This window comes from Oryzias latipes, chromosome 24, assembly GCF_053564925.1.
Source record: "Oryzias latipes strain Hd-rR chromosome 24, Olatipes_Hd-rR_3.1".
Classification (NCBI taxonomy): domain Eukaryota; kingdom Metazoa; phylum Chordata; class Actinopteri; order Beloniformes; family Adrianichthyidae; genus Oryzias; species Oryzias latipes.
Window position 1 is genome coordinate 12,134,274 of NC_136260.1, and position 21,750 is coordinate 12,156,023.

Here is a 21,750-nt window from a genome sequence, read left to right on the forward strand (position 1 = left end):
GAAAACTCTTTAAAAAAACATTTTTAAAGCACAGATAAAACTTTCAGGCTTAAAAATTAATGTCATATCGTTTAAAATAAAAAATGTGATCAATAAAAAGGATATTTGTAGAGCTAGGGAGGGGGGTACTTCCGGGGCAAGTCGCTACAAAGCGGAAGAAAACGAAAATTCTTTGAAAGATGGCGGCGAACACACAAAAAAATAACAAGCCGGGGAAATCTGGAGCCAAAGAGGCTCAGCCTCTAATTATTCCCAAGAACCCGGCAGAGGAGCAACGTTTACGGCTTGAGCGGCTCATGCGGAACCCCGAGAAACCAGCTCCCATTCCGGACAGGCCGAAGGAGTGGAACCCGCGCGCGCCGCCGGAGTTCGTCAGGGACGTGATGGGCTCGAGCGCCGGCGCGGGCAGTGGGGAGTTCCACGTTTACCGCCACTTGCGCCGCAGGGAGTACCAAAGACAGGATTTCCTGGACAAGCTGTCGGAGAAGCAGCAGAAGGACCTGGACTACCTAAAGAAGCTGGAGGAGAACAGGAAGGCGGCGCAGGAACGCACGGAGAAGCGGCGGAAGAAGCGAGAGAAGCTGAAGCAGAAGAAGCTGATGGCGAAAAAAGCCAAAGTGGGGGATCAAGACAAATCGGACACAGCAGAGAAAACGGCGAGCAGCAGTGATGAAGAGGAGGAGGAGGATGAGGCTGAGAAGGAGGATGATGCGGAGGCTCCCAGCTTTATCATGGGAAGAAAATAACAGCAGAACACTGCAGAGCTGTTTGTTTCTGAAGCTGGACTGACCCAGGCTCCCTCTGATGACCCAGTGGACTAAAATACAAATGTTGTCAAAATAACAAACTTTGACATCAGTTTATACATTTGTGATTTTGAGTAAATCAAAATTCTTTCCTGACTGTCAAATTGAACCCACTAAGTTTGAATTTTTTAAATAAAAATGTATTTGCTCAGTTCTCTGTATGCTTTTATTTTGTCATGTTATTCTCTGAGCTGTGCATGACATTAGGGACATATTTTTGCAGTGTTGTGAAGCTGCCCCTGGTGAAACCAGTCGCTTGTGGGCCAAACAAAGCTGCAAAGAGCATCTCAAAGAATGAAAAGGCGTGACCCCTCAAGGGTTGGGGGTTCCACGTGCGATCTTCTTCGGACAAAGTCCTGCTTTCCACGGTGGCGACCGTCCGGCTCAGTGGCCGTCGCTGATCTAGAGGCAGGCAGAGTAAAAGCCAGGCAGATGGATATTGTTTGAGATGAGGAAAGCGTTTCCTTTCAGACACTGTCAGCTGTCACAGTCACACCATTCTGTTATTTTCCACGTTTTGTTTCTGTTCTTGTACAGCTGGTAATTTTCCATAAACATTCTTACAAATAAAGAAAACTTTCAACTTATTACATTTTTTAATCTTTTCTTTTCTGACTTCTGAGGGAGCTCCATCGTCCAGGTCAGGATGACTCCCTTGGGATGGGGTGCTGGTTGTTCCCCTGGGGTCTCTGGGTTGGGGGGCGGGGCAGGACTTCTTGGCTTTGCATGCTCTCTGTACCTCTTAGTCCTCGGCCAGGGGTCTGCCGGGTCTTGGCCTCCGGCTCCGTGGTGGGGGTCCGGTGCGTGTGAAGGGGGTTGCTCCCATGGGAGGACAAGTTAAAGAATTTTTTTTTTTTTTATATTTATCTTCAGGACTTGTCCTTCAAGGATCTGATTAAAGCAGCAGATCAGGCCCTGGACTCTGTAACCCTTGTGCTTTCCTAGGCACTTTACCATTGGGAGTTGGGTCATCTAGACCCACTAGACAGAGCTCTGAACTTTTCTTCTTCAATGATTTGTGATCTTCACTGGTTTCCATGGATTACATGAAATCTTTCCACCTTTATCCACCTTTGTCATGGTAGGAAGAACACGTCAATGTAAGGGTGGGGTCATCTAAAATAGCACAAGGGTTACAATCATTAATAAACGACTGTTAAAAATATTGGGATATTTCTATTAGTTATATTTCTATAGCTTTAAAAAAAATTCATTAAAGTGTTTTTTCTTTTTGTAACCCTTGTTCTATCCTAGGCAACATTGGGAGTGGGGTCATCTAGACCCCACTAGCCCTTGTGCTATCTTAGATGTGCTCTATCCCGCAACTCAGAGGGGAATTTTTAATGTACTCCCGCTGCTCATGTTTGTTGATTTTTCTAAAAACAGCATCATCATCATGAGTAAAAGAACACTGGGAACGCTTTGACAAAAGGAGCTTTACTGCCTCCTACTGTTCATTTACAAACACACTTTGGTTCCTCCTTTTCAACAAAAAATACTCTTTTATGTTGTAGGTGACTCTAAAATCTGTCAATACGGTGTCATTTTTATGGCTTTAACCATAAATCTACATGTTAAAGCTCAGAGTTTTTGAGGTTTTCCTCTTATATGTTTTCAACTTTTTACTAATTTTAAATAAACTCACAAAAATGAGCTGCGATAAACATTTGAAAACATAAATGCAGGCTGGAAAAAACTTGCAATAATGTAAAAAAACGATTTAATCATCTTGAATCACCAAATATGAACACATTTCCTGAGTCAAGACGTGTTCAGGCAAACTGTGGTGAATGATGTAGTTAGAGGTCAACGACCTGCAAAACATCTCCGCGTTTCTTCATTTTCCCTCGTAATAATCCCGAAAAGACTTTCCTTTCTCCACTCCTTGGATTTTGGAAGCCCTGTCCTGTAAGGGGGTGGTATCTGAACGCCTCAGAGGGATTTTTTCAGCGTGTCGGGGCAGGACAGCTTCCTCATTTTCTCTCGCCTCAGTACTGATTCTGTGAGGAAACCTCTGAGCTGCTTCGATCCCCGTCCTCTGGAGCCGTTCTTTTTTTTCTCCCAACGCTACGATGGAGGATGAGAAAAGGAAATGAGAATGCCGGACAGCTGGGATTCACAGGGGAAAGCAGCAGAAGGGATCAGAGGTCCAATTGGGCCGCAGAAAGGTAACTTCTTAGCCTGCTTTTTTTCTTTTTCAAGGAGTCCTCAAATGTTTTATTTAAAAAAAACTAACATAAATACCTTAAATTTAGCTCTATAGACATTTCTTTAGCTTCATGACCTCCGATTGCTTAACTATAAATAAAACTGTTGATTTTTTTGTTCAAAAAATGTAAAATATGACAAGGTATTAAAGACAAATTAGCTAAATACGAACATTTTTCATGTTATAAGAACAGAATTTCCACTTTGTCTTATAACAGATGAGAGGAAAGCGACGCAAAAGAGAACCTTCACAAGATGGATAAACATTTTTCTGCAGAGAGTAAGGAATCTGTTTCATTCTTTTAAACTTTGTTTTGAAAAAAAGTTTTCAACAACCTTTTTTTTTTCACAAGCATGAAGCATCTCTTGAAGTGGGCGACCTTTTTGATGATATTCAGGATGGAAAAGTGCTCATGGTGCTTCTGGAGGAGCTGACGGGGTGCAAGCTAGTACGATCCACATCTTATTTTGGATTTCTTTTTTTTTAAATAGAATTTTATACATCAGACTTTCATTTCTAAACACATACGCACTCAACCTCTGATCTTCCACGGCAGTTTTACAGGTTTCGAACCCCCTCCCATCGCATTTTCAAACTGAACAACATTTCCAAGGCTCTGGCTTTCCTGGATGACAGACATGTGAGAATTTTTGAGCGCTATAAAAATGAAAATATGAACACCTTCACTTGTGTTTCTAGATTCCTAACCCATGTTTTCCAGGTGAAGCTGCTTGGCATCGATGCTTCCAGCGTCGCTGACGGCGTTCCCTCCGTTGTTCTCAGCCTCATTTGGAACATTATCCTGCATTTCCAGGTCAGACTTTGATTTTTCCCCAGTGGTTTTTGCTGTCTGTTTTCTTCTTACATGCTTTATAATTCAGGTAAAGAAGGTGACTGGAAGACTCCAGAGACGTTTGTCCTCCAGCCTGTCTTCCTTGTCATCTGAAAATGACCTCCAACCTTCGCCGGATGATGGCGGCTGCTATTCCTGCAACTCCCTTCCGAGGAAAAGTAGGAAGCCGGAACGAGAGCCAAAGTACCACGGCAAAACAATCAGGACGCTCCTGCAGTGGGTTCAGAAATGCACATCAAAGTGAGTCTGACCCCAAAGTGACCTTTGAAAGTTTTGTTGGTGTTAAAAATATTAATTATTATTATAATTATTGTCATAAATCTGCAGGTACGGTGTTGACGTCCATGACTTTGGGAGGAGCTGGAGGTCTGGTCTGGCTTTCCTAGCGTTGATCAAGTCCATAAACCCTGACTTGGTGGACCTGAGGGAGAGCTTGTCCAAACCGCCTGAAGAAAACCTTCAACAGGCCTTCACAGTAGCTCACCGCAGTTTGGATGTGCCGCCTCTGCTGGAGCCTGAAGGTAAACACCATCAGGAGCTCTGATGACAAGATGTGTGACGTTTGCATCTTCATTGGTCAGACAGTAGCTTAAATGGCTAACGGTTTGCCATCCTACCACAGATGTAACAGCCGACTGGCCGGATGAGCAGTCCATCATCACCTATGTTTCTATGTTCCTGGGACTTTGGTCAGACATGGATGAGGTGAGTTTTACTGTTTGACATATTAACATTGCACATTTGCGTAAAATTGCAGTTGTGAATCAGAGCGTGTGTATTTGTTAAACAGGTTATGTGCATTTCTGATTATTGAGACTGAATTAACTCCATATTATGCATGATTCTTAGAAAACACACTATGACATCACTTTAGAGCACCAATGAAATTATAAGCCAGGAATTTGCAATGTTGTGACCAAAGATTGTTTACACAAATGTTTCCTTAACGACTACTAAAAATGCTTTTCCAATATTTAAACCCAAGAACTTTTAGCTTTTTATCTTTACTATTTGTGTTGTTTCTTAGAATCAGACACCGGATACGGATGTTTTTGAGATTCCTAGCTTTGGATCAGTCCAGTCCAAAGAGACGATCGCAGAAGCCTCAAAAGCCCAAGCTCAGCTGCAAAGTTTTGAAAGAAGCAGCGAGCTGCAGCTGTGGAAGCGGTGGTCGAGGAAATCTTCTGGAACCTCTCCCGCCTCTGCCTCCTGCATCTCTCCTCTAAGAGCTCTGAAGCTGCCGAGTCCGCTAAACGCAAAAGCAGGCGATCAGGAGGTCCACATGTGGGTCAGCAAGGGTTTGGACTGGAGGGATGAAAGCCAGAGAGGGCATGAAAGTCCAGTTTCCTTTGGTTCAGAAGATGGGAGCCTGTCATCATTGGACTCTGATGAGGAGGACGCATACAGCTACATCCTAGACCTGAACGAAGAGGCTTTTCAACCATATAAGGTGCTGAAAAAGCAAGTGTCAAAAGTAGAGGAGGAAACAGTGGAGGAGATGAGAGAGGAGCTGAAACACATGGAAGCTGGAACTGTGAACGGCTTTCAGCCCAATCAGAACTTAGATTTCCACTCAGAATTTGAAGTTTGGGGTCATCTTGGGCTTCAAAGGAACTTTGAGTTGAACAAAAACCAAAAAAGTTTTACAGAAAGTAAAGACGAAGCGATGCTTTCAGTGGTCAACAAGAACACAGAGGAGACGGCTGTGGAAGATCGAGAGGGAGACTATCATGATGGAGAGAAGCAAAAGGAGGTGAAAACAAGCACAATGGATGCAAGAAGTACAAAATCCAAAGACAAAAGCTCAGAGAGGCTCGATGCTGCTGGAAGAAGTTCAGGAGATGGCTTTAAGGAGGAAGCAGAGGAGGAGGAAGCTCCTCTTCTGATGGATTCTCCTCCAGCCATGCGAAGGAGCACTGAACTGGAAATCAGGGGATTTAACGATCTGATCACAGCAATGGTTCAGTCTGGTGAGAGCCCCCTGGAAAAGCACCATGGAGACCCCTGTGATGGCAAAACAAGGTCGACCTCTGGGTTTGATGCAGCTTCACCAACACTCAGGTACTAATTCACAGCTGGGCAAAAGTGGGCCCACATCCTTTCATTTAAGCATCTGATTGGCCACTTTATAACCGGAATATTTTTGTACTACCTTAAAAATATCCAGAAAAAATAAGGATTAGTAAAAACGTGTTATAAAAGGTTCAATGCAAGAAGGGTTATTCTGACAACTAGGATGATAGCTGTTTAGTTCTCTTTCGAAGTCAATGGGAGTTTGGCTTGTTGGAGCCAGCGGGTACTTCCTGTCTGGAGGGGGGCGGGGTCACTCAGTCAGTCACTCAGTCCACTGCTCATCTACAGTCATTGGTTCCTACTGGGCCGTCAAATTCAGACCTGAGTTCAATTTCTCGGTCTGTGTCCCTTGTGTCAGTGTGAAACAAGAGCAGCAGCTCAGTCCACTTGCAAGTGAACCATGGTGCGGTTCAGTGCAGTGGAAACTTGGATGAACAGTAAAATAAAGAGTTGAAGGGAGATTTTCTGCACTATGGGACCCATAGTGTCATCTATACGGCACATCAAGCTAAAAAGCACATTAAGTGAGACAAAAGTTGAGGAGAAGCCCGTCAGCAAGTCAGACTTTATTAGCGTTCACATTAGCTTCAGAACTTGTTTGTAACATGTTACACCTTAGGCATGTTAGAAGCGTTAGCCAGGTTTGCATTTTCAAAATACCTGTAAAAATAGGGGCATTGCTTTTTTTTCCAGCAGTTTGAAGTATTTTTTTAACCTGATTTAATTTCCTCTCAAATGTCATAAAGCAAAGAAACTCTTTTTTAAAACAAAAAGTCTGACATCTTTAAACAGAACTGAGGTCTGGTTTTTATTTTTATTTTATTTTCACTTTTTATACCTGAACTTGAGGAGTGACCGTTTAATCTTCTGTGTTTCTGTGTTTTCAGCAGAGAGGACAGGCGCTCCCCTCACTCTTTAGCAGCCTCCTGTGGCCTAACCCCATTAGAGCTGGAAATGCTGCTGCTCCTCTGGATCCTCCTTTACTGCTTCTTCCTCCTGCCTCACATGAACCCCTGAGTCTCTCTGCTTCGTCACATTAGCCCACTTTCCACTAATGAGTCAAACGGGAAACTAGAGCTGGACTAAATCTGCTGGAGAATTTCCTTTTTCCTTCTTTTTTATTAATTATGTTTGTTTCTTGCTAAGTCTCAATGTAATTTTTTACTAATAAGATTGCTGTCCATTTAAATAAAACTGTACAGCTTTAATCCCTGCAATTTTATATGTTTTAAATGTCATAACAGGTAATTTGTGAGCTTGTTGTTTAGTCGACAGGCAAGCCACTGGTTGTGTGGTAAAGCTTCCCCCAAAAGTGCTCTCTTTCGGCCACATGGTGGCACCGCACCGCCACAGCCGGCTAGAGAAGCGCTCCCACGCCTGCTGAGAATCCCCACATGACCTGCTGTTTAATTAGAGGTTGAGATTAGGCTGATAATATTTAATAACGGCTTTGACATTTTGCCGACTCTCAGAGGGTTACTCCTGGCGCAGCATCGACACTGTTTCCATGTTTTTGTCTCACTTCTACCAGTCGATGGTGTGAACTGCTTTGAGCCGGCTTTCCTCAAGCTTCACTTTCTTAAACTAAATTTGCTTTTTGGAGGCCGTATGCACGTTTTGTTTGAATACTGGAGCCAAAAATCAGCGGAAAATAAAGAAGCAACCAGTTATGTAAGTGTTCGAGACCACAGCCTGTCCTCACTGTGCCACAGATGCACTTTGATTGCTGTTGGAATTCTAAGAACCTGAAAGCAGGCGGCCATTGTTTGCTCAAATCTCTGCCCAAAGGTCAAAAACTGAACCTCAGAGATCGATGCTCTTTCAACACAGCTGCCACCGCCCCCATAGGATCCCTCACCTCCCCTAAAAAGAAGCTCATCCTGTCTCCAGTGCTTCCGAACCTGGACAGGTGTGTCTTTACCTGGGACTAATCTGCATAGAACTGATTCTGACTCCAGGTTTTGACCTTTGAGTAAAACCTGCTCTTCTGAAGGGGCTCTGAACAACCAGCAGCATCATGGGCCTGAACTGAAGTCGTAGTAGTCAGAGCCACTTGAAGCGACTCCTCGCACTGGAAGCCTCCGTGTTCTCGCAGGAAGCCAAAGGACCAAAACTGCTCACTTCCTGTTTGAGGCTGCTTTCAAATTCAAATTGGAGCCAGATCAGTTCACACAGTAACCACTAGGGTGCCTGGTGCACAAGCAAAATACCATTTACAGCAATAAAAGAAACAAACATCAATGAACATGCTGTTTCTGCTTTTTACCTAACGGAAAATATTTGCATTTATAAGAACTTAGCTGTAAGCCAGTTCTTATATAATGATAACAATTCCCTTCAGATTTTGTTCACGTAACTGTGTTTTTTGTGCATGCATTTGTACGACTGTTGCAGGATTTTGTTCTTTAGCGTAACTGGATTTTAAAAGCTGACCCAGGAAATGTTTCGCTGCTTGTTTAAGCAGCTTAATGGAGGTTTCATGTTCTGTATGTGCTGAATACAGCAGAGATGCTGGATGTCATGTGACCAAATGCAAACGTTTACGATCACACGCTTAAGAACTGTTACAGAAACTGCATTTTTCTGCTTCTTTCTCTGTGTTTTGCCCTTGTGGTGGATCAGTTTATGTCGCGTCACTGACTTCAAAAGTGTTGTGTTTGACACAACAAACACGTGTTCTCCCTAACATGACACAGGTGGATAAAGGTGGAAAGATTTCATGTAATCCATGGACATCAGTGAAGATCACAAATCATTGAAGAAAAAAGGTTCAGCGGACTGTCTAGTGGGTCTAGATGACCCAACTCCCAATGTTAAAGTGCCTAGGATAGCACAAGGGTTAAAGTCCAGTTACCATAAGGAACAGAATCCATTGATAACATGAGACTCTTCAGATTTTTGCGCAACTGTGGAAAAGAAAACTGCTAACAAATTACTGTATTTTCTATAAGTCGTTGCAGCCAAAAAAATGTGAAACAAAGAACATTAAAAAAAGTCTCAATTTTGGGAATCATCCTGTTGATAACGTAGCACATTTAAGATTATTTAGTTACATGTAGCATAGACAGTGAATTGAACACGCATGCCAGCACAGCATGTTAACCTTTTAACACTGGAGCTTTTTACCGTAACTCTTCAACCGTTGATGCAGTGATGTAATTCCGGTGAAATATAAAGAGGAGAAAAGTGGCTTTAGGCTAAGATGCAAAAATATACATTCGTTAAGTGCTGCCTATGTCTGCGTCAGAACCAACTGATTCACTGATCGGGTAAACGGTCATGGATGTGCGGTATGTCAAAGAGCGTGTGTTATTGTTGTGTCTCCAGCAACAGCTCCGGTGTGAACAGTTATTCAGATAACTATAGCATAAAGCACATGCTAACAAGTCACCCAAAACTCTCGATATCATTTCATCATTTACTGAACTTGTCATTCACCGCTAAAGTTAGATGCAGCGAGGCTTTTTCGTCTTCATGGCCGTCTTCAGACTCTGCGTCTGTTTCAACTACTCCCGCCTCCCTGAATCCACTTTCTGCGGCGTATTTCAAATACCTGCAGTTTACAATCTGCGCAATTTAATTGTCTTTTTGGGATCTTTGTTTCTCAATTTACTGATAATGATGTAATGTTATGTTTTCTGTGGTACAGTCCTCTCTAGTGGTTGTCCGTGGGAAAACAACAAATTAGCTTTTTTTCTTTTGCATACGTAAGTCCCTGAGTATAATAATATAAATAATAATAATAATAATAATAGTAATTATTATTATTATAATAATAATAATAATTGTTACTTTATTTATCCCACAAATGGGATATTGTTCTCCGCATTTGACCCATCCCCTGGGGATAAGCCGCACCCTTAGCCAAACCGTGCAAAATAAATAAAAATAAAACATGACTTTTACTTTTACCAAATATGGTAATGAATTGGAAGAAACCAATAATGAGTCTCTGAAAGGACAACCATCTGCTCTGACTAGGTCAGGTTGGAGAGGACTAAAAAAAGATCCGGATTGTGACAAATAACACAATACAACAATCCCATTCTCATTAAAAATATTGTGTTTAGCTCTTCCTGTCTTATTCTTTAAAGGATCTTTAAGATCAGCTTGAAAACTGAACCTAAACTCATCATCCTTCTGACAAATAAAATTTAATTTAAAATACAAAAACAATTACTTTCATTGTAAATTCAGGAAAATCAACACAGTAGAAAACATCTTAACGTTTCAGAGTGAGATAAGAAAACCAAAACCCCAGTACTTTCTACTAAACTGTGAAACATTAAGTCTCTAAAAGAGGTTTTGATGGAAGAGGTGAGAAACAGAGAAACCTGACTTCATGTAATGGAAAAATCAAATACTTTCAAGCTATTTTGTGGAAATGATTCCCTATTGACCCCTCCCCAAACACAAAATGATTTAAAGTTAATTTCTGCTCTGTTCAGAGAAAAATAAAAAAAGGAAGTTTTATCGTCAGCAATTTATCCATGCGTATAAATCAGTTTTTGCTTTGCAAAACACACGTTTTTATTTTTTTTTTGCCATTACAGAAGCATTTTCCCTGCAGTCCTACTTTCCCATCTCTGAAACCAATTTCCTCTTTAAATATCTTTTTTATCATCTTACGCAATTATTGGAAAATTGCTTTGAAATAGTATCCCGGCTTTTTCATCAAACCACAAAAAAAAGGTTTATAAAAAAAGAGTGTCATATTTAACGCAGGGAGAATCAGCCACCCTTGAAGAGATAACGCATTGAAATTCACAGAGTAGATGATGAATAGAGAATAATTGGATGAAAAGGACAGCATATCTATCACAAGTCGCAAAAATAAAAGCCTATTAATCAGGAAGGCCCCGCTGATTCATGGCAAACATGCGACAACCCAAAGCAGCAAAGGGCCATGTGTGCAGAGGTGACACAACAGGCAAGGTTGGAGCTTCTCTTTCAGGGTTAATATGTTCATCTCAATTTAGAATGACCTCATCAATGAACTACTAAAAGCTATGTACAGTTATTGTAACTCATTGCTTATCTTTCAACCCTTAAATATAAAGTTGGGTAATTGCTGCATCTGCCAACCTGCACTATAACTTCTAGGATATATGCTTCAAAAAACAGACTGACACACAACTGTTAGTTTCTATTTTTCACATTTAATATGTTTTTATTGAGTCGTAGTTAATATTAAAACAAAAATACAGAAAGGAATGTTTTATTCTGGACATTTTCGCTGCTGCAGACATTTTAGTAAAAAAAAGTGTCCATATTTTGTTCTATTTTCAAAGTGTTCCCAGTGTTCTTTTCATTATGATTGTCGTTTTTTTATGTGTTGTTAGGACATAGTTTCTGCAGAGCGGCAGGAGTTCATTACAAATACACCTCAGAGTTGTGGTGGGACTTTTACGCAGTGTAAGCTTCCCTTCATTTCCCATCATCCCTTTGATAATTATTATTTCTAAATCTTTGAAGAAAATCTGGTTTGTGATTATTTTCTGTCAGCAGCTTAGCATTTCTTTTTTCTTTTGCCTATTTCATGCTAACTTATAATAATAATAATAATACATTTTATTTAAAAGCCCCTTTCAAAACACCCAAGGTCACCGTACAAAGTTAGAGGTAAAACACAATAAAATCACAACATGTTAAAAACAATAAATAAATTGGATTCCTTAGTAAATTCAGCTGACAGAAAATGTGAAATTGTGTTCCGGAAATGCAAGCTTAAACGGATTTAAAGATCAAAAAGGAGTCAGTGTTACGGAGCTCATAATGAGACAGAAGCACAACTGAACAAGTGTAGTACAAAATAAAAGATCATTATGATACATTTATTACTTTAAATTTTACATTTATATAAAAAATCAGCTTTGTCATTATTTTCAGTCAGTTAGGGTCTCAGATGCCAAAATTCAGTTAATTGTCATTGTTTTAATTTACTTCTTTTCTGTAGCGCTTGCCTACATTGTACCTTCAGTTTATCCCAAATTTTTAGTCACATTTCTATTTATTCTATATTTATTCTGTTTATTAGTACTTTTTTGTACTAATCTTTGTCAATTTTACCCAACATTTAAAAAAAAACACATAAAATTTACGTTTTTATTTATACATTAACATGTAGTTATTAAAGGTCACATATAGTTTAAAAAATGGGTGTTTGCGGCAGTTTGGTACAATGGGATGAATGCAGATTATTTAATTATTTTGGAATTTTTCAAATGCAAAACCATTTAAAGGCTAATTTCTAAAAAACTCTTGTCTTTAGATAATAGGATAGTGATACTGAAATACATTGAAACAAAAGATATTCCGACAATGATTGTAGTAAAAACAGTTTTTTCCACAATTCCACATTAGCTATGGATTTGTGGGTAGTCATGACCAAACGATAAATCTGCATGGAAGCAAAGATAAAGGAAAAAAACCCACACATTAAAGCTGACAATATGTTCATTCTGAACTTCTTTGTGACTCTAAACTACTTTGTTGAAGTATTTCATACACTGAAACCAGACACATGATGCAACACAAATCATTTGTGCATTATTTTTGAGCAGCCCATTATCTCACTGCTGAGTAAATCATCTTGCTTTAGTGCAGAGCTGAGGAATTTCACAGAGAAGAGGGACTGGTCGTGGTTAATGTTTGACCCGTATCAATCGTTTCTTTGAGCTCCTATATAAACGGTAAACTTCTGTGGGGCTTTTTGCAGCAGAAAGTGGACAGTAAAGGTAAGCCTTCAGATTTGTTTAATGTTTGAAAAGAAGGTATGAAACAAAATGACACAATAAAATACAAAATGCTTATATTGATTCACAGTCTTTTTAGTTTTAAAATGTTAAGGATTTGTGGTACATCCCATTAAAAATACTGCTTGCTTTCCTAAGACTGGCGTCTTTCTTTGCACAGGCTGTGAAGATGCGGGGTCTTTTTCTTAGTTGTGCTTTGACAGCCCTGCTGCTGGCAGCAGCTTGGGCAGACCACCACCATGGACACAGCCACGACGGCGAACTGACCTGCCACAAATTGGCCCCTCCAAATGCTGACTTTGCCTTCGCCCTCTACAAAAACTTCAATGCCAAGACTGCTGCTGGACAGAACATCTTCTTCTCCTCTCTTGGCATTGCCACCGCCTTGTCCATGCTGTCCACAGGGGCGCGTGGCGACACACACAGCCAGCTGTTCTCCACCTTGGGCTACAGCGCCTTCAGTCAGGAACAGGTCAACGAAGCGTACGAGCATCTCTTTCACATGCTTGGCCATAGCCAACAAGACCAGCAGTTGGATGTGGGCAACACCGCAGCGGTGCGCTCTGGTTTTACTCCACTGGAGTCATTCCTAAAAGGTATCAAGAAGCACTTCTCCGGTGAAGTTTTTAATGTTGACTTCAGTAAACCCCAGGAGGCCACAGCTGAGCTCAACAAGCACATTGCCAGTAAAACCAACGACAAAATCAAAGACATGGTAAAGGACCTGGACCCTGAGACGGCCATGGTTCTGATCAACTATGTGTACTTCAGAGGTAAAGGCCCTTTTTAAGAACATTTTCCATTGTGATTGAACCAGATTCCAACAAATGTATTACTGTCGTCTCCTACAGGACAGTGGGAAAAACCATTTGATGCAAATTTAACAACCAAGGCGGATTTCTATGTAGACGAGAACACCAAAGTTGAGGTGGACATGATGAAAAAAACAGGCCGTTTTGACCATTACGACGACAATGAAAACCACACTACCGTCGTTGTCCTGCCCTACAAGGGAAACACCTCCATGATGATTCTTCTACCCAATGAGGGTAAGATGAAACAGATGGAGGACTTTATTGACAAGGACAAGATCTGGCACTGGCACAACTCACTCTTCAAGAAGTAAGTGACCTCCCTTCGTTCTTCCATCCTTTTTTGCTCATCTCATAGAATCCTAATCGGCATTTTTGTGTTTCCCCCAGTAACGTGAACTTCTACATGCCAAAGTTCTCCATCTCTGTTCCCACATCTTTGGATGACACTCTAAAAGAAATGGGAGTGACAAATGCTTTTGGTGACAAGGCGGATTTCTCTGGCATGTCCAGTGAAGTCATGCTCAAGCTCTCAAGGGTATGGCAAAAATGACCGCTTGTAGTCTACCAAGACCTTATTTTCTTGAACCAATTCCTATTTACTGTGAGCTGTTGTTTGTTTTTTCTTTCCTGTAGGCATCCCACCAGGCTGTGCTGAGTGTGGATGAAACTGGAACAGAGGCAGCAGCGGGCACCACTATGGAAATCATGCCGATGAGCATGCCGGAGACCGTGATGCTCAACAGGCCCTTCGTCGTCCTCATCTTGGAGCACTCAACGAGGAGCGTCCTCTTCATGGGCAAGATAAACAACCCCGCTGCTGTGTAAAGGTGCCCAGGCGGCGTCTAGTATCCGCGGGTACTCACGGCGGTCAGCTCGCCAAAGGCAGGCAGTTTACCTCAATGTCTACAGTGACGTAAAAAAAAACACAAAAAACTGAAACAACCAAATAGACAACAAATACCATCCATTGATTAATCCACCAGTGAAGTTTATTACTGTTTACATATACTAGTATAGGTTTTTCTTACTGTTTTCAGTGATAGAAATAGTCAAATTCTATTTTGGACAGTTTGTAAAGTATCAGTCCACAATGTTAATGTACTATAGCTGATGTATGAGGACTGCATCTCCCATGAAATAAAATAAACTTTCATGAAGGACGTGACCTGTGTATTTATTGCATTTCATTGTGATTTTGGATCATATAAAAAAAAACAATTTACCAGAGAGAAAACTGTTTTTTTTCCCCCTTTATCTTTATTTCCATACAGATTTATCGTTTGCTGTTTGCCTAATTTTGCCAACTAACAAGCAACATGAAGCAGCATGAAGCACGGACAGTGTACCCTTTGTGTGCATGTTGTGTTTGTTGGAAAAGCTTGTAATAAGATGGGATGTTCTCCTCTAAGGCAATAATCTACACAACCTACCTAATTACATGTGAATTATAAGGATTTAATCCTGATCACACGGTAAAAGCAGACTGTTGTGTAATTTAAAAGACACTTTTCCTAAAGTTTGCATTTTCCCTAAAGTTCTGTGAATGTCAACCCTATTTAGTGGATATCAGCTCTTTTTACTTTTGTCATCAGAGGGGGAAAAGGTTGGGAAATTTGCTCCATGGTGTGTTTGTATTGTTCCTTCTGGACCAGAATGACTCCAGCTCTAGAAATCAGCAGAGGGCCTTTGTCCTCCACAAAACCTTCAAAGTCGACTTATCTTCAGGACATCTCTGTGCCCTCACTGTCTGCAGGGTTCATGTGGGGACACTGATGTCTGGCTATGTTCCAGCATGAACTCCGTTAAGTAGACAAAGGTCAGGGATGCCTGCAAGCATCTTTTGAGCAAAGGAGAGGAGCAGCTGGACTTTGGCAAACATTTGGCCCAACGATGTTTCATTAATCTCACACAAACCTTCCAAAATTTATGGAGATACGACTGCAGACATTTAGTCAAGGGATTTGTAATTCCTGGTGACCTTATTAGTATGACAGGTACTATAAAAAGGGATCAATATCTACAGGAAACATTCAGCAACAGAATTCTCGATTTAAATACGCACTGAAATTGTGTGAATCTTTTCAAGCCATATAGTGAGTAGACATTGTCACAATTCTACTGAATCTTTACAGTTTGTGTGTCAAAGTTTTAGTGTTTTATGGTGTTTTGGAGTTTCTTTATGAAACAGGACAGTATGAAAAGTTTTTAAATAAATAAGCAAAACAACAATTGTTAATACAAAGCTCAGGTTGGAAGGCTTCATCCTTGTTATTTGCCCCAAAGAGGCCATTTTCATCACTGTTTCTCCTCAATAATAAGATTCCTGAGTAACCATATTGGTGAACAGATTTGTTAGGCAACCTTTTTGTCCAGCGGAGCAGCATGGAGTGTGTGTGCAACCCCAAGGCCGTCGGCCTCATACGACTTGTCCTTTGACTTGTCAATAGAAAGGTCAATTGACTTCATTTTTTTTCTTTTTATTTTTTTTACACAATCGGTACACATACACTTTGTCTCCCTCTCCAGCACCCACACACTTCTGCACAGAACATGAGTAAGCTGTGTCTGAGTCAGGGAGCTGAGTGGGAAGCTCTTCAGAAGCGCTGAAAGACTCAATCTGTCCAGACTGCCCAACAAGGTCAGCGGCAGGTGGCGACTCCATGCGCGTCTCCTTTTCAAACTTGTGTTGGACGCTAATCTGGTGTCACGTGTCGCAACAGTTAATTACCAAACAGCCAGTTTTACTAACGTGTGAGTGTAGTGAAACGAGCCGTTCCTCAGTGTCACACAACAAAGCCACAGCGTTTCTTCATGTGTTCAGATGAGTCATGTTTTCACTCTTCCTTTGTAGCAGAACATGTGGAGTTCAGCTCATGTGTCACACTTAGATTATTGATGTTTGCCATATTGCATCACATTTTTTATTCTAGAAGCAATAAAGACCTCTAGTATTTTTATTTTTCTTCTGTCATCCAACAAGCATGGGCTTGTCTTGTACTAAAGTGGAAAACCCAAGTATGTCTGACTAATCCTCCACCTTAGTGTTTTTAGAGAAAGCAAGTGAAAGAAATGATCCATATGGAAAGGACTTTTTCTATTTTCCATTGAAATTAGTTGTGATCCACATGGAAACTAACATTGGGAACTGCTCACATCTTTTCTGAAGGTCTTAGCATAAGCGAAGCTTCTTTGCAGCAAACATAAGATACATTACTGCAGTGTTTGTCAACCACTGTGCCACAGTACACAAGTGAGTCGTGAGAGATCGTCAGTTGTGTCATGGGAAATTATGAATTGGTCTAAAAAACATTTACAATTGACTGGATATCTGCTTTTTGCTCATACAAACAGGTCTATGTTTTACACCGATTGAGTAGAAACATGAAAGATCATAAAGCCACGGACACATCAGCCGTTTGACACGCGTACAAGAACCCCCGTGGTCTTCACACTGAACAAACAGGGAGGGACTTCTTCTTCTTCTACTGTTTACTAGTGCATGTCCACCACTTACAGTTGAATGAGGCTTGATACAAAATGTCAAAGCAGTGCATATCTCACAAATCTTTCTTTAGGCTTTCTATTCACAGCTTTATTCTGATATATGAAAGACTTCCATGTCCTAAAAACTGCATAATTAATTTCTACCCCATGATCAATTTTCAAATGGTTGGTACTACCGTGAATTAAAAGGGTTGCCATCCTTACGTCACTACTAAATCCGAATCCCTGATTGGTCAAAGTCAAACCTGGTCTAACTTGCAACGCATTTTGTACATAGAGACCGAAAAGGATCGTAAAATCTTGCGAAGCTACGCGCGAACGGTTTGAAAGCGTTGCTGAGGGTGGTTTGAACGTGGCTAGCCAGAGATAATTCTGTCTGTCAGACTTTATTCACTTTTTTCTTTCTGTTTATTTGATTTTTATTCAAGGCACTTTGACAGGAAATGATTATATTATTATTATAGACTACAGAGTTTCTACATTTTTGGTTGGTGATTTTTTTGTGATTCTTTTCCTGAAAAAAGTGACTCTTGGCTCAAAAAAGGTTCAAATACTGCATTAGAGATGCAAATGTTTGGAATACAATCCATGTAGATGAGCGAATAAGAAACAGTTTATAAAAAAAAAGACTGGAAAATCGGTTTGGTTCTTGGCCCTTCGATGCGTGTTTTTGTGCAACGGCCCACATCGTCCTGCATTGTTGGTCATGTCTGAATGGAAAAGTGCAGACACACAGATTCAATGCATAACACAGTTTATGTCTGAACGGGATATTACAAAACACATTTTTAAAAAGCTTATAAAGACACAGATAAAAAGAAAATATAACCCATTTATCATTTTCAGCATATTTAGCAAACACCTATAATTATAACTCAATAAACAAAACAATGGGGCAAGGATTCACTTTGCATATGAAAAGTGAGGAAATGCACAGCTTGGCTGCTTAGTGAAAAGAACTTGATTAAGTTTGTTTGATTAGTTATTGTTAAAGAATTCTTAATTTAAAATGAAGCTCTGCAAAGATCTGCTGGGTTACTCACAGTCCTCCCTCATGTAAAAACTCCATCATTCTCTGCTTTAACTCCTCTTCCTGTTGAAAATCAAACCAAGAAAGGATGTGACACATGGCGAAGCCAGCATCTATAATACATTTTTTTCTTCATAAAATTCTGAAGATGCTTTTTAAGTCTGTTGCTCTCACACGAATGGATGCAAGTGAAAGAAACAGGAAACCCAAAAATGTGACGAGTTCACCAATTCTTTTTTTCACATTACAAATGCGTGACAGAGCAGTCGCTGCTTTGATTCAACAGGGTGGAAGTACTAAATAAATTCAATTTTCTCACATGTCATATGGTTATAATACTGTGTTATGTTATAAATGCATATATTTTCATAGTGTACTATAAATAATATAAATTAATTTTAAAACACAACTAAATTTCTTATTAAAATGTCTTAGAATGATCTAAAAACTGTAATAAATGAATGACAGCATTAAAAGAAACCATCAAATGTTGAAACTCTTAAATAATTTTAGTGCTGGGAAACAGGCAGGAAAAAAAACTGTCACAGAGTGGAGGCTGATTGAGGAATGAGCAAGGAGACATGAGAAATCATGCAGCGATGAGATTCTCCACATTATCTCCTCCAAAATTTAACATATGCTTGACAGCTACAGCTGATCAAAAGAAATCATATATTCTCATGCTTTTGGAAAAGAGAAAATTGCTCATATCTGGTTGAAAAATAATAAGAGTGACAGACTTTTTTTTCAATATAAATATTTATTGTTGCAGCTAGCTCATTGGCCTCATCATTTGGGTTTATAATTTCGTTTTTCTTTGTGTTTTTTCAGCAAAACTAAAACCGCTGATTTCAATTCCATTTCTATTTTATTAAAACCTGCTGTTTATTTAGAAGCTTGACAATAGAATTAGCAAGGAAAAGCTAAAAACCACTAAAGTATTTTACAGTATTATAAAACAAAATTTTGAAGGCTTATGTAAAGAAAATCAATTTAAAAAAAAAAGGCGTGTTCAAATGGTGACAAAAAAAAGATACAAACATTTTGGGATTAAAAAGATGCTATAAGACAAGGAAATGAAAAAATACGGGTGTTTCTAAAAGATTTATTTCTTGTTTGAAAATGAAAAGTTTGGTAAAAACGTCAGCTTACTGACAACCTAGTTTTCTTTCTTTTAACAAAATTAACTTCCTATTTTTGATAGATTGTTTCAACTCAGTTTTTAAAAAACACTTGAGTAATTATTTCCTAATTTTTTAATTAAAGCTTAAAAACATTGAATTTGTTTACCAATAAAGTTCTCCAGGTCAAATAACAGGAACAAGCCAGTAGGTGTCACTGTTGTGTCACAGAATAGAACAGTACGTCTTCTCACTGTTTTTCATTTAATGCTAATCTCATCAGAATTTGTAATTTAGACCAGAAAAAAAAAGAAAAAGAAAAGGCTCCTCCATTCATTGGTCTACTTTACACATCAAAGTCAAAGGAGCCAAATGCTCGGAAGGTCGTGGAGAAGCTCACTCTTCTATCATCTGTTCTCATCTGTGTGCTCAGACTGAGCCAGCAAAAACACCTTGAAGAGAGAAAGTATCTAAAAACAGAGGGACATTAATATTACAACACAGAAAAATCTTTCAAGGGAAAGTCGGTCCCGGCTTTGCATCCAAAAAACAAAAAAACTCTGTGTTTTTAAAACAAAGATATAGAACAAGTCCAGACAGCAGAGCTGCTTTAAGGATCTATTTCAAGGTGTATTTTTGTTCATGCAGCCAGGAGGACAATGATCCTTTAAGAACAAGAGCCAGCGATTTGCCAATACGCCACAGTCAATGATTAAATCCACTGAGTAAACAGCAACACAGCGGAGCCACATCCACTTAACATACTGAACAAGTGGCTGTTAAACGTGCATCAAAGCTAGCAAAAAGGGGACAGGCTGACAGAGGAAGGCCTCCGATGCATTAAAGATGTTTAAAAAGGTGATTGTATTTTTGTTTTTTTGTTCATGTCTTCTTTTTCTTCACATACTGTGGTGTAAACAGACAGATCTGACACCTTTTTCATGTGGAGGCCTCTGCTTCTGTGTGGTGACGTCTTATTACAGTTAAGTCACGCTGACAGCCCAAAGCGCATCCCTCACCCTTCATGGCGACCTGAGCGCCAGTGCCCACACGCAGAAACACATGCATACAGCTGCTCCATCCTTGAAGCCGAAGCGGCCGGCCTGCTTGTTGGGTTCGCCGTTCGACACCGTGACCCCAAATTCCCCAGTCCGTCTCCGGCGCTGATGAGTGGGATTAGACGCTGGGAGTTTCAGAGCAAAACCAGCTGTGCTGGAAGATTGACTGACTCTTCACCGCATCAATCCAGGTCACGGCGAAGACGGCGGGATGCGTTTCATTATTGTTTCCGTGTCACATCCCAGCGAGGCTTCAGAAGCTTGATCCACGTGTTCACAGCTGGTGTTCCACCTGGAGCTTTAAAGCAGCGCAGTCACAGCGCCAGATTTAATGAGCAGTAAAGCAGCTGCTGGCCTCTTCTCTGCTTTTATTTTGGTTTGAGTTTCATATTAACTTTTGTTTTCTGTAATTTCCCTATCAGTTTCTGCCCTTAGGGTCCATCCATGGTCTCAAATAAAATAAACAAATAATTATCTCCTAAAGAAGACGTGCAGATGATATTTTTGAGAAAAACTACTTAATTTACTTTGCCTTCACCCTCAGGGATTTCAACACGGCTTCCTAGTTCCTTTCCATTCCAGTATTTATTTATTCCCCATTTAGTTTCTGTTTTTTACAAATGAGTTTTTAGGGCCAACATAAAAGGAGAAAAATAAACAGAAATATGACAATAAATTCGTAGAATTATGTCATAAAGTCACATTTTCAGGAGGCATATTGTGAAAGAATACAATTTTAAAAATAGGTCATACAGTTATAAAAAAAAGAAACCTTTTACAAAATAAGGTAGTGTAGCACAACTACAATCAAGAAGTCGTACAATTTCCCCCAAACAGTTGACGGGAATAAAGTCGTCCAATTATGAAAACAAAGTTGTACAACTGAAAAAAAGTCCATAATTTATGCGAATGAAGTTGTTCAATCCTAAGAAAAAAGTCGTAAATTTGGAAATTATTTTTCTTAACAACTATGAATAAAAAAGTGCAACACGTTATGTGTAAATTGTGGTAAAACGATGAAAAAAAAGTCATAGAACTGTGAATTCTTTCAGACAATCTACAAAGACAGTTATATAATTATACGAAAAAGCTCGTACAACAAGGAAAAACAACTCCAACAATTTATAAAAATAAAAGTTTATTCTAATTTACAACTTATTTATTTTTTATTTAAAAAACATGGCTTTGTAAATCATAAATTTATGATGTAATTGTTACTAAATGTGACTTTTTCTAGAGTTTTTTCTCAGAATTTTACAGCTTTATTTTTTCTTTTTTTTCTTCTTTTTTTTCTTTAACTTGTCCTGTCCAACAGCTGGGCAGGAAGATGAGAGCTAAGGGCCTCTTGTGTTGGACATATTTTACTTTAACAAGAGGGGTTATTAATCTTCATACAAACCAGAGGTATGTCTGAATAAACCCCTTTTGTAACTTTATTAATTTCAATCATGTTTGAAAATCTTGGGTGTTGGACCGGACGGAAAAGGAAAGAAGGGAAGAAGAGAGAGGGATGTTAGAGAGAGGGG

At 39.7% G+C, this 21,750-nt stretch overlaps 3 protein-coding genes and 1 non-coding gene across 5 annotated transcripts; all 4 read left to right on the forward strand.

Annotated features, from left to right (window-relative positions):
* Window positions 1-179: 179 nt before the first annotated feature.
* Window positions 180-957, forward strand: prkrip1 (PRKR interacting protein 1). Its single transcript, XM_004083661.5, has one exon. It carries the CDS (start codon window positions 180-182, stop codon window positions 744-746), a length of 567 nt encoding a protein of 188 aa, XP_004083709.1. The 3' UTR covers window positions 747-957.
* A 65-nt stretch (window positions 958-1,022) lies between these two features.
* On the forward strand, window positions 1,023-1,298 carry LOC111947124 (small Cajal body-specific RNA 13). The gene has a single exon (XR_002872939.1).
* Window positions 1,299-2,766: 1,468 nt separating this feature from the next.
* Window positions 2,767-8,180, forward strand: clmnb (calmin b). 2 transcript variants are annotated; one of them, XM_020714766.3, is made up of 10 exons: window positions 2,767-2,974; window positions 3,233-3,294; window positions 3,368-3,463; window positions 3,572-3,655; window positions 3,737-3,829; window positions 3,897-4,108; window positions 4,196-4,389; window positions 4,491-4,573; window positions 4,896-5,929; window positions 6,832-8,180. In XM_020714766.3, the coding sequence occupies exons 1-10, from the start codon at window positions 2,899-2,901 to the stop codon at window positions 6,956-6,958; spliced, it is 2,061 nt and encodes a 686-aa protein (XP_020570425.1). In that variant the 5' UTR covers window positions 2,767-2,898; the 3' UTR covers window positions 6,959-8,180. The 2 variants fall into 2 exon arrangements, with proteins under 2 accessions (XP_020570425.1, XP_004083858.2); XM_004083810.5 differs by having other exon boundaries at window positions 2,768-2,974; window positions 6,829-8,180.
* A 4,368-nt stretch (window positions 8,181-12,548) lies between these two features.
* Window positions 12,549-14,671, forward strand: LOC101158815 (alpha-1-antitrypsin homolog). The gene is made up of 5 exons (XM_011491746.4): window positions 12,549-12,678; window positions 12,857-13,469; window positions 13,548-13,818; window positions 13,899-14,046; window positions 14,145-14,671. Exons 2-5 carry the CDS (start codon window positions 12,866-12,868, stop codon window positions 14,334-14,336), a joined length of 1,215 nt encoding a protein of 404 aa, XP_011490048.1. The 5' UTR covers window positions 12,549-12,678; window positions 12,857-12,865; the 3' UTR covers window positions 14,337-14,671.
* Window positions 14,672-21,750: the final 7,079 nt, after the last annotated feature.